Source organism: Oryctolagus cuniculus, chromosome 1 (genome assembly GCF_051225735.1).
Source record: "Oryctolagus cuniculus isolate XC-2025 breed Fujian yellow rabbit chromosome 1, ASM5122573v1, whole genome shotgun sequence".
Taxonomy (NCBI): domain Eukaryota; kingdom Metazoa; phylum Chordata; class Mammalia; order Lagomorpha; family Leporidae; genus Oryctolagus; species Oryctolagus cuniculus.
In genome coordinates, this window is record NC_142867.1 from 18,826,259 (window position 1) to 18,838,938 (window position 12,680).

Sequence of the window (12,680 nt, forward strand, 5' to 3'; positions counted from 1 at the left end):
TCCCGATTTGTTGGCATACAGCTCTTTGTAGCAATTTCTGATGAATTATTGCATTGATAATTCATTTATTTGGTGCCTTCCGGTTTCTTGAAGTAGGCACCAATTGCTAAGCTCCTCATATATCAGCTTTGTCATGAGATTTCAGCAATATAGCCACATTTCAGCCTCCACCTCTATTTTTAGGCCTCTTGCTATTATTCCCACCACATTTGCAGTTAATTCCTGCACTGAAGTTTTGAGCCTTTCAAAGTCATCCAGGAGGGCTGGAATCAACTTTTTCCAAATCCTTGATAATGTTGACATTTTTTGATCTCTTTCCATGAGTCACAAATGTTCTTAATGGCATTTAGAATGGCGAATCCTTTCCAGAAGGTTTTCAATGTACTTTGCCCAGATCCATCAGAGAAATCACTATTTATGGCAGCTATGGTCTTACAAACTGTATTTCTTAAATAACAAAACTTGAAAATAAAAAGTACTCCTTCATCCATGGGCTGAAGAATGGATGTTGTGTTAGCAGGCAAGAAAACCACATTAATCTTGTAAATCTTTTTGAGCGCTCTTGGGTGACCAGGTGCACTGTCAATGAGCATTAATATTTTGAAAGAAATCTTTTTCTTGGAGCAGTAGGTCTCAACAGTAAGCTTAAAATATTCAGTAAGCCATGTTGTCAACAGATGTGCTGTCATCCAGGCTTTGTTATTCCATTTACAGAGCACAGGCAGAGTAGATTTGGTGTAACTCTTTTTTTTTTTAATTTTTTAATTTTTTGACAGGCAGAGTGGACAGTGAGAGAGAGACAGAGAGAAAGGTCTTCCTTTTGCCGTTGGTTCACCCTCCAATGGCCACCACGGCCAGCGTGCTGCGGCCGGCACACCACGCTGATCCGATGGCAGGAGCCAGGTGCTTCTCCTGGTCTCCCATGGGGTGCAGGGCCCAAGTACTTCGGCCATCCTCCACTGCACTCCCTGGCCACAGCAAAGAGCTGACCTGGAAGAGGGGCAACCGGGACAGAATCCGGTGCCCCGACAGGGACTAGAACCCAGTGTGCCAGTGCCGCAAGGCAGAGGATTAGCCTAGTGAGCCACGGCGCTGGCGATTTGGTGTGACTCTTAAAGGCCCTGACATATTCGGCACAGTAATCAAACATTGGCTGGGACCTGCATTATCCCCACATTCTGTCCTTTGAAGCCCCAACATTGACTTCTCTTCTCTAGTTATGAACATCTTAGATGGCATCTTCTTCCAATGTAAGTGTGTTTGGTCTACATTGATAATCTGCTGAATAGTGCAGCCACTTATCTTAGTTGGATCTTCTGGATAACTCGCCATAGATTCTACAGCAACACTTCTTGTTTCACCTTTACATTATGGCAACATGGACTATCCTTTGTTAGATTTGAACTTGTCTTCTGCAGCTTTCCCCATCTCTTTCAGCCTTTTTGGACCTGGAAAGAGTTTGGGCCTTGCTATGGATTAGGCTCTGGCTTAAGGGAATTGTTCTAGCTGGTTTATCTTCCATACAGACCACTAAAATTTTTCTCTATACCACCAATAAAGCTGTTTTGCCTTTTTTTTTTTTTATCATTTGTGTGTTCACTGAAGTGGCACTTTATATCTCCTTCAAGAACTTTTCCTTTGCATTCATAACTTGGCTAAGCTGTTTTGTGCAAGAAAGCCTAGTTTTTGGCCTGTGTCAGCTTTCAACATGCCTTCTTCAAGAATCTTAATCATTTTCTGCTTTTGATTTCAGTTGAGATACATACCACTCACTTTCACTCAAACATGTATAGGCCATTGTACAGTTATTCATAGGCCTGATTTCAATGTTGTCCTTTCTCAGGGGATAGGGAGACCCACGAAGAGAGAGAGAGAGGTGGAGGAACAGTGATTGGTGGAGTAGTTAGTACACAACCAAAATTTATTAAGTTCATTGTTTTAATGTGGGTACCCCAAAACAATTACAACAGTAACATCAAAGATCACTGAGCATAGATCACTACAGCAGTTATAATAATAGTGAAAATGTTTAAAATATTGTTGAGAATTACCAAAATGTGACACAGAGATATGAACTAAGTACATACTCTTGGGAAAATGGTGTTCATTAACGTGCTCAATTAGGGTTGCCACAAACCTTTCATTTGTAAAAACTGGTAATCATGAAATGCAATAAAGTATAATAAAATGAGTTATGTTGTGTTCAGATTATTCCTTATATTTACTGAATGGTATTTTCTTTTATTTATTTATTTATTTATTTTTATTTTTTTTTTTTTTGACAGGCAGAGTGGACAGTGAGAGAGAGAGACAGAGAGAAAGGTCTTCCTTTGCCGTTGGTTCACCCTCCAATGGCCGCCGCGGCCGGCGCGCTGCGGCTGGCGCACCGCGCTGATCCGATGGCAGGAGCCAGGAGCCAGGTGCTTTTCCTGGTCTCCCATGGGGTGCAGGGCCCAAGCACCTGGGCCATCCTCCACTGCACTCCTGAGCCACAGCAGAGAGCTGGCCTGGAAGAGGGGCAACCGGGACAGAATCCGGTGCCCCAACCGGGACTAGAACCCGGTGTGCCGGCGCCGCTAGGTGGAGGACTAGCCTAGTGAGCCGCGGCGCCAGCTCTTTTATTTATTTTTTAAAGTTGGGTTTATTTATTTGAAATGCAGAGTGACACAGAGAGAGGGAGAGACAGAGAGAATCTTCTATCTGCTGGTTCACTCCCTAGATGGCTACAATGGCCTGGGCTCGGCCAGGCTGAAGCCAGGAGCCTGTAACTCCATCCAGGTCTTCCACATGGTTGGCAGGAGCCCAAAGACTTGGACCATCTTCCATTGCTTCCCCAGGCACATCAGCAAGGAGTTGGATCAGACATGGAACATCTGGGACTCAAACCAGTGCACATACGAGATACTGAAATTGCAGGCGGTGGCTTATACCACTGTCACAACGTCAGCCCCAGCTGCGTGGTATGTTAATATTTGTCAAGAGCAAGTGCTCTGGAGCCAGACTGCCTGCGTATAAATCTGGGCCCAGCATGTACTACATAACCTTACCAAGTTACTTAACCCTTCTGATCCTCAGTTTCATCAGTCACAAAATGAGGAATATGGTACCCACAGAGGGCTACTATGAAGACAAAACGAGTTACTACACGTAAAGTGCTCAAAGCTACACCTGGCTCTTAACATTCATGATGATGGTAGGGGCAGTAATATCTCATACACAAGACAGATAACCTCTGCAAAGGAAGGTATTCCAAAAGCCTAGAATGATTCGAACCGTATTAACAGGAACAACAACAACAAAAAAAAAGACTCTTTAAAAGAAAGAAAAAGAAGCAAAGAAGGCAGGTTGAAAAATACAGGAACTTGGGAAGACTTACCACCGTTTTTGCCCACAGTTCGGAAGCATCTCCAGAAGGCCCGCAGAAACGATGCCCTGTTGTGGGGGGTGGCTTGGATGAAGCTGAATTCCCGGAAGAGGATGTGCGTTCCCTGGCATACACTGTTAAAACTACAAAGAGAAAAGCCAAGAAATCACCATCAGACAGAACCCCAGGGGAAGGCATGAGAAGGAAGAACTGAACACCAGACAGAAACACTACCAAGAAGAGGAGGAAACTTTTTCCCCTCCCTTGAAACCTCTGCACTACAGGTTAGACCAGGTTCTTCCGTGGGGCAGCCTCTTTACATAGCATATCCCTCTGAAGACCCTTGGCGGCTCCTCTGAGTGCTCTCCTCTCCCGCTGAGGAAGTTGTAATCAGTCGCTGGAGTATCTCATCGAGGGAGAACTCTTTCAGTCTTTAACTGGATGTTACTGGCACACCTATCTTTTCCCATATACATTTGGAATTATGTTTCCTTAAAGACATTCTTTCTGTGCTACCCTTGATCTATACCAACTGCTGAGAGGAGGCATCACTGACCGCCTGTTCAGGTTGGGCAGGGGTGTTGTATACCTCCCTGATAATGAACCCCATGGGCCAAAGAATATAAAAGGTTCTAATCAGAACACCAATGGCAAATAAGAACAAGGGTAGAAGTGGTCCCTAAAGGAGAGTATGAAGCAAAGTTCCAGGGCCTAAGAATCATGGTTCAAGCTGGGCCAGGAAACAGAAAAAATATACTCAACTGTCTTTGGGTTCTCCTGCCAAAGAAATACAGGCTGCAGAGCCTGGTGTAACCTAAAAATGGAAATTCCACCAAAGAATAGGCAGTTATCCAGTAATCATCGCTACCAAGGGCAGCCTTCAGGTTTCAGTAAATTCCTAAATTCCCTGACCAGTAAGTTATGAATGGAAAGCATGTTAATCTTTATGGAAGGGCAGACATGAAGCTGAAGATGGCAAGCAGAGGAGGGAACAGTGGTAATTCCAAATGCCAGTTTTAATTTATTGACTGTTTAAAGGGAAAACAATTTTCTGAATTTCTGAACTAAAAAGGAAAAATTTTAGGAGCCATCTAGTCCATTGTCTTCTCCCAGAGCAACTTGAGGGAAAACTATTTTACCTATCTTTAACATAGCGTATGTTATCATTTAGGATAGAATTAGCCTATTGCTGTTACTATTAGTAGCACTGCATAAGAGAAAATTATATACTTTTCTTCCCTCCTGGAAGTAAAACTAGTTATAGAAATCTACTTTTAAGACACTACAAAGAAGTATAAAGACAATATATGGCAAAAGATTATGTTAGAAGAAAGAATTTCTAAAAGCAATGAAAATGTGAATCCAACCATGCAGTTTAAGGCAGTGCCATTATTGTCTTGTGCAAAGGAAAATGAAAAATACAGCAAATGAGCTGTTACAGGCAAATGGGGTAGGCTACATTGCCAGCAAATGAAGTCTGAAATGATAACACTGTAGTCTAAATTTATGAAGCTCTCCAGCAAAGAAGTAGTCCTAAAGTGTGCTTTGTATACTAAGTTGAAAACGTTGATGACTAGGTCATGGTCTAAGCTGTAAAGGAACTAATAATTGTCAAGTTATAACTTTAGCATAGTTTTTAAAGACTACCTCAAATGTCACATTTTGTGTAAAGTCTTTCTTGATTCTATTCTCCATGCCCGATCCCTATCCTATCTTACATTGTTGCTAGTGGTACCTATTGCTTTGTTTTAAAGTTTTGCCTTTTTTTTTTTTTTTTAGATTTATTTATTTACTTGAGAGGCAGACTTACAGACAGAGAGAGAGAGAAAGATAGAGAAAGAGGTCTTCCATCCATTGGTTCACTCCTCAAATGGTCACAATGGCCAGAGCTGGGCTGAGCTGAAGCTAGGAGCCAGAAACTTTCCTGGGTCTCCCATGCGGGTACAGAGTCCTAAGCACTTGGGCTGTTTTCCTCTGCTTTCCCAGGCCATAGCAGGGAGCTGGATCAGAAGCAGGGCAGCAGGGACTTGAACTGGCGCCCATATGGGATGCCAGCACTGCAGGTGGATGTTAACCTACTACGCCACAGTGCTGGCCCCTGTTTTAAAGTTACTAGACTTCTTTTCCCTACTAGAATGCAATTCTGTGGAGTAAGCAATTAGGTTATACTCATCTGTCTCTTCCATATGAGGGATCTTCAAAGAATTCATAGAAAATATGTATTATCAAAAACTATGAGTCAGGCATTAGGTACAGCAGTTAGGGCTGCTTGGGTGTTTCTGTCCCATATTGAAGTCCCTGGGCTCAAGTCCTAGATTGATTTTCCATTCAGCTTCTTGCTGATCTGCACCTGGGCAGCAGCAGGTGATGGCTCAAGTATCTGGGTGCCTGGCACCCACATGGGAGATCCAGACTAAGTTCAAGGCTCTCAGCTTTGGCCTGGCCTCAGCTATTACAGGCATTTGGGGAGTGAAACAGCAGATGGAAGATCACTCTCTGCCTTTCAAATAAAATAAAAAATAAATACTTTAAAAATATTCCTGGATTTTAATTTTTTTGCACCAAGAAGTACTTTTTTCAGTTCCATTTTCCATTAACTTTTTGAAGTTCCTTTGTATTATCTAACTTATAGCTCTTCCATAAATGTGATGGTTAATTTGAAAAGATAAGAAAAAAAATAGGGAAGTAACAGGCAGGATGTATCCTTGCAGTTAGCTACGCTGGAAATATTCAAAGTCTGTATTTTATAAATGCTTAAATGGTGCAGGCCTTTGGTTTGATTCCTTGCAGTAAAGCAGTGCAATACTGGGGCAGGCATCTGCTGCAGCAGTGAAGACGCTGCCTGGGACACCGGTATCTCATAGCAGAGCGCCTGGGGTTGATCCTGGCTCTGCTTCTGATTCCAGCTTCCTACTAATGCACATCTGGGAATGGCTCAAGTACTTGGGTCCCTGTCACCCATGTGGGAGACTTGGATTGAATTCTGAGCTTCAGCCTGGCCCAGACCTGGCTAATGTTTGCTTTTGAGGAATAAACCAGGGTATGGGAGATCTCTGTTTGTGTTTCAAATCAGTAAAACAATTTAAAAAAAAATTTTCCAGGGCCAGTGCTGTGGCACAGTAGGTTAATCCTCCACCTACAGCGCTGGCTTCCCATATGGGTACCAGTTCCAGTCCTGGCTGCTCCTTTCTAATCTGGCTCTCTGCTATGGCCTGGGAAAGCAGTAGAAGATGGCACAAGTGCTTGGGCCCCTGTACCCTTGTGGGAGATCTGGAGGAGGCTCCTGGCTCCTGGCTTTGGATCAGCTCAGCTCTGGCCATTGCGGCCATTTGGGGAGTGAACCAGCGGATGAAAGACCTCTCTCTCTCTGTCTCTCCCTCTCACTGTCTGTAACTGTACCTGTCAAATACATAAATACAATCTTTTAAAAATTGCCAATATTGCTTTTTTAAAAATGTATTTATTTGAGAGGGAGAAAGAGTCAGAAAGATACACACACACACACACACACACACACACACACACAGAAAGAGAGAATGTGTTCCCATCCTCTGGTTCACTCTTCAAATATCCCAAATGGTCAGGACTGCACTGGGCTGAAGCTGGGAGCTCAGATCTCAATCCAGGTCTCCCACATGGGGGGCAGAAACCCAGTCACTGGAGTCCTCAAGTTGCCTCCCAAGGGTCTGTATTCCCAGGGTCTGTATTCTAGAGTAGAAGCTGGAGCCAGCAATCAAATCCAGGAACTCTGATGTAGGTTCCAGGTATCTTAGCCACTAGGCCAAATGCTTGCTGGCTTTGTTTTGGTTAGCATTTTCCTACCACACCTTTTCCTATGACCTCAATTTCTACTTTTCTGGATCATTTTGTTCTATGTAGATCTCTAACAACTAGTATACAGCTGCCTTTTGTTTTTCTACCTAATCTTACAGTCTCTGTATATTAATAAGTGACTTTTAAATATATTTGACTCATTTCGCACATCTTATTTTGTCCTTTTCATGAGCTCTTCTTTGTCCTTTTCTCTTCTTTTCCTGACTTCTGTTGTGTTGTTATTTTTTAGAAAAAAAAAAACTGCCGGCGCCGTGGCTCAATAGGCTAATCCTCCACCTTGCGGCGCCGGCACACCGGGTTCTAGTCCCGGTCGGGGCACCGGATTCTGTCCCGGTTGCCCCTCTTCCAGGCCAGCTCTCTGCTATGGCCAGGGAGTGCAGTGGAGGATGGCCCAGGTGCTTGGGCCCTGCACCCCATGGGAGACCAGGAAAAGCACCTGGATCCTGGCTCCTGCCATCGGATCAGCGCGGTGCGCCGGCTGCAGCGGCGACCATTGGAGGGTGAACCAACGGCAAAGGAAGACCTTTCTCTCTCTGTCTCTCTCTCTCTGACTGTCCACTCTGCCTGTCAAAAAAATTAAAAAAAAAAAAAAAAAAAGAAAGAAAAAAAAAAAACTCCTTTCTACTCTTTCTGGTAGTTTGGAAGCAGTTGACAGAATCTATAATGTTTTTATATTCTTCTTAAAATGTTAACATAGATACAAATGTACTTATCTTAATCACTTGCTAAAACAAAACAAGGACCAAAACATACTTTAAATAACTTAGATATACTATTCTCATCTCCTGATACTATTTTTTAGAACTTTCACTTTTTTAATTGGAAAGCTTTTTAACGTAGTAAAATAGATATAATTTTAAAATCATTTTTACCATTTGTTAAGTGTACCACTTACTGGCATTAGATGAATTCATTAAATTCATAATGCTATGCAACCATCACCACTATCTATACCCAAAATGTTTTCATCATCCCCAACAAAAGGTTATACCCATTAAACAATATGCATCCCTTTCCATCCTCTCCTAGGACTTTCTTTTTTTTTTTTTTCTTTTTAAAGATTTATTTATTTATTTGAAAGGCAGAGTTACAGAGACAGAAGCAGGGAGAGAGAGAGGTCTTTCAACCGCTGATTCACTCCCCAAATGGCCGCAATGGCTGGAGCTGGGCCGATCCGAAGCCAGGAGCTGGCAGCTTCTTCTGGGTCTCCCACATGGGCACAGGGGCCAAGTACTTGTGCCGCCTTCCACTGCTTTCCCAGGCACATTAACAAGGAGCTAGATTGGAAGTGGAGCAGCTGGGACTCAAACCGGAGCCCACAGGGGATGCTGGCACTGCTGGCTGCGGCTTTACCCGCTCTTTACCCCAGGACTTTCAAGCCTCTGTTCCACCTCCTGTCTCTATAAATCTGCCTGTTCTAGGCACCTCGTACAGATGGAATCATATATTTTGTCCAGTTGTGTCTTGCTTATTTCACAGAAGATAATGTTTTCAGTAGCTATTCATGCTGTGGTATACCAGGCTAAGTTATATCCCATCATATGGATACACCACTGTTTGTCCATCCATTTGAGTTACTTCCACTTTCAGGCCACTGAGAATAACGCTGCTATGAGGCGGCGGTACAAGTATCTATTCTAACCTCTGCTTTCCTTTTTTTTTGGAAATCCACCCAGGAGTGCACTTGCTGGGTCATATGGTATCCACGTAGCACCTCTTGAGAAACTACTTTTCCAGAGCAGCTGTACCATTTTCTATTCTCTCCAGCAATGCATGAAGGTTCCAATTTCTCTACATCCTTCTTTTCTTTCTCTCTCTCCCTCTCCCCCACCTTCTTTCTTTCTTTTGATAACAAACCTCCAAGTGGTATCACATTGTGGTTTTGGTTTGAATTTCCCTAATTACTAATGATGTTGAGTATTTTCTAATGTGCATATTGGCCATTTTTATATCTTCTCTGGAGAAATGTCTATTCAAGCCTTTTACTTATTTTAAAAATTGGGTTATTTTGTTGAGTTGTAGGAATTCTTTACATATTCTGGATATTAATTTCTTATTAGATATGACTTACAAATATTTTCTCCTATCATATAGGTTGCCTTTTTGTTCTGATAATATCCTTTGGTGCACAAAAATTCATTAAATCTAATTCATCCATATTTTTGTTGCTTGTTCATCATATTCAAGAAATCATTGCTGGGGCCAGAGCTGTGGCAGAGCAGGTAAAGCTGTTGCCTGCAGTGCCGGCATCTCATATGGGCGCCAGTTCATGTCCTGGTTGCTCCACTTTCAATCCAGCTCTCTGCTATGGCCTGGGAAAGCAATAAGATGGCCCAAGCCCCAGCGCCGTGGCTCACTTGGCTAATCCTCCACCTGTGGCACTGGCATCCTATATGGGCACCGGGTTCTAGTCCCAGTTGCTCCTCTTCCAGTCCAGCTCTCTGCTGTGGCCCGGGAGGGCAGTGGAGGATGGCCCAGGTGCTTGGGCCCCTGCACCCGCATGGGAGACCAGGAAGAAGCACCTGGTTCCTAGCTTAGGACTGGCACAGCGCTGGCCATAGCAGCCATTTGGGGAGTGAACCAATGGAAGGAAGACCTTTCTCCCAGTCTCTCTCTCTCACTGTCTATAACATTACCTGTCAAAAAAAAAAAAAAAAAAAAAAAAAGATAGTCCAAGCCCTTGGGCCCTTGTAGATCAGCCCAGCTTCAGCCATTGCAGCCATGTGGGGAGTGAACCAGCGGATGGAAGACCTTTCTCTCTCTCTCTGGCTCTCCTTCTCTGTTTAACTCTTTCAAATAATAAATAAAATTTTAAAAAATCATTGCCAAATACAATGTCAAGAAGATTTCCATCTATATTTTCCTCTAAGAAGTTTATAGTTTTAGCTCTTAGTTTAGGTCTTTGAGCCACTTGAGGTTAATTTTTGTATAAAGTGTTAGGTAAAGGTCCAACATCATTCCTTCGCCTGTGGATATCCAGCTTCCCAAGACTATTTATAGGAAAAAAAATTGAATGGCACCCTTGCTGGAAATCAATTGATCATATACATAATGATTTATATCTTATATCTGGGCTCCATCATCTACTTGTATTCTAGTGGTCTACATGTCTATCATTATACAATACCTTACTGTTTTGATTACTGTGGCTTTGTAGTGAGTTTCAGAGTCAGGAAGTTTGATTCCTCCAACTTTATATTCCTCATTTTCAAGATTGTCCTTGCTATTCAGGGTCCCTTACAATTCCATATAAGTTTGAGAAATGCCTTTTCCATTTCTGAGAAAAAGGCTACTGGAATTTTCAAAGAGATACTGTTGCATCAGTAGATTGTTTTGGGTAGTACTGACATCTTGGCAGTGTTATATCTTCCTCTCCATGTACATAGGAAACCTTTTCATTTATTTAGGTTTTCTTCCATTTCATTCAGCAATATTTTACAGTTTTCAGTGTGCAAGTCTGACACCTCCTTGGTTAGATTTATTCCTAAGTGTGTAATTCTTTGATGCTCTTGTAAACGGAATTGCTTTCTTAATTTCATTTTCAGATTGCTCACTGCTCATGTACAGAAATACAACAGATTTTTGTTGAATTTGTATCCTGCAACTTTTGCTGAATTAATTTATTAGCTCTAAAAGTGTTTTTGTGGATTCTTTAAGATTTTTCCATACATAGGATCACATCACCTGTGAATAGGAATAGTATTACCTTTTACTTCCCAATTAGGGTGTCTTTTATTTTTTAGGCTTTTATTTTTAATTGAGAGACAGAAACAGAAGGAGAGTGAGATAGAGAGAGAGAGGGAGTGAGAGCTCCCATCTGTTGGTTCACTCCCTATATGCTTGTAATGGTTGGGGCTGGCCAGAGCAAAGCCAGGAGCTGGGACCTCAACCCACGTATCCCACACTGACAGCAAGAACCTAATTACTTGAGCCATCATTAATGCCTCCCAGGGTCTGCATTAGCAGGAAGCTGGATTCAGGAGCTGGAGCTGGGTGTCAAACCCAGGTACTCTACTATGGGACAGTCTTACTTGCTAAACTAATTTCTACCCCTTCTACCTTTTTAAATGTAAAAAATACTACTTTTAAACATCAACAGTTATTAAATTTACCAATATATCAAACCAATTTTTCATGCTCACTACTATTTCTTGCTGTTACTTCTTGGTTCATTTATCTTCTTGCTAGTGCACAGGGTCCAGTGCTATGGGAAGGTTAATCCGCCACACGCAGTGGAGGCACCCATATGGGCATCGGTTCATGTCCTGGCTGCTCCATTTCCAATCCAGCTCCCTGTTCATGCACCTGGGAAGGCAGTGTGGGCAGCAGGGCCCTGTGGGGAGCAGGGCCCGTCTCCCACAACATGGCAAAATAAGTACTGAGACTATCGAGACTAGACTAGACTACTGAGACTATTGAGACTAGCTCTATGCGCCTGATCTCCCACCATATGGCACTGAGAGGGAGTAAACAAATCTTACACAGCTGCTTCGTTAATTAGCTGATTCCTGATCCAACCTCTGATTGGAGGAGAACAGCGTGCTCAGCACGTGGGCAGCAGAGCACAGATCGGTGGGAGAGGACTATAAAGGCGAGACAGAAGCGGCGCGGGGGGGGGCGGGGGTTTCGCTTATGCGCCGCAGACATCTCACACCATGCGCCGCCGAGAGAATAACAAGAATGCGGACACACACCAAGTGGAATGCGGTTAGAATGTGGTTAGCACAGGAGCAAACTTGAGCACACAACGCAGAGTCACTTGTTTAAACAACAGCGTCCGGTCCGGTGTCGTTCTCCCGCAAGCCCGCGGAGGAGCGACAGGCAGCAGAGGATGGCGCAAGTTCTTGGACCTCTGCCACCCATGTAGGAGGCTGAGAGGAAGCTCCTGGCTCTGGCTTTGACCTGGCCCAGCCTTAGCCATTGCAGCCACTTAGGGATTGATTCAGCCAATGAAAGATCTCACTTTCTCTCTCTCACCTTCTCTCTCTTACCTTCTCTATCTCTGCCTTTCAAATAAATAAAGAAATCTTTAAAAGAAAAGAAAAACAAAGATACACAGTCAGTTATATGAAATCCTTTGGACCTCCCTGCCTTGGGATGACAATTTTTTTTTTATTTTATACATCCACTACGTAGCACAAACCAGATATGATATAACATCTCCAGTAGGACCGTGAAGCATCCTATGGAGTCAGGAATATTAAAATTTCCATAGTGAAACATACATATATTCACAGTGAGAAAAAGACCAAAACAGCCTCACAAGGTCAAGTCTGTCTTCAAAAGAGTTTGCTAAAAACTTACCAAATGACAAGTCAGGTTTTAAAGTACTGGAATTACGAATTCTGAATTTCTGAAAGTCACAAACCTGTAATTCTTTCAGCAGAAGTCTATGAGTGCTGAATTCTTTCTGTTTCTGTCTGCCTGGTAATATCTTTATTTTACCTTGTGGAGTGATGGTTTAACTAGGTGGGGAATTCTG

General features: G+C 42.9%; 1 protein-coding gene across 3 annotated transcripts in view; it reads right to left on the reverse strand.

Moving 5' to 3' along the window:
* Positions 1-12,680, reverse strand: part of CSTPP1 (centriolar satellite-associated tubulin polyglutamylase complex regulator 1) — a 239,363-nt gene that overhangs the window by 133,585 nt on the left and 93,098 nt on the right. For 2 of the 3 annotated variants that reach the window (XM_002708863.5, XM_089327042.1), the window contains one exon: positions 3,377-3,507. The exons of the other annotated variant lie outside the window; for it this stretch is intronic. In XM_002708863.5, coding sequence (XP_002708909.3) covers positions 3,377-3,507 — 131 coding nt within the window. The remainder of the gene's footprint in view (positions 1-3,376; positions 3,508-12,680) is intronic. 3 annotated transcript variants of the gene reach the window in all.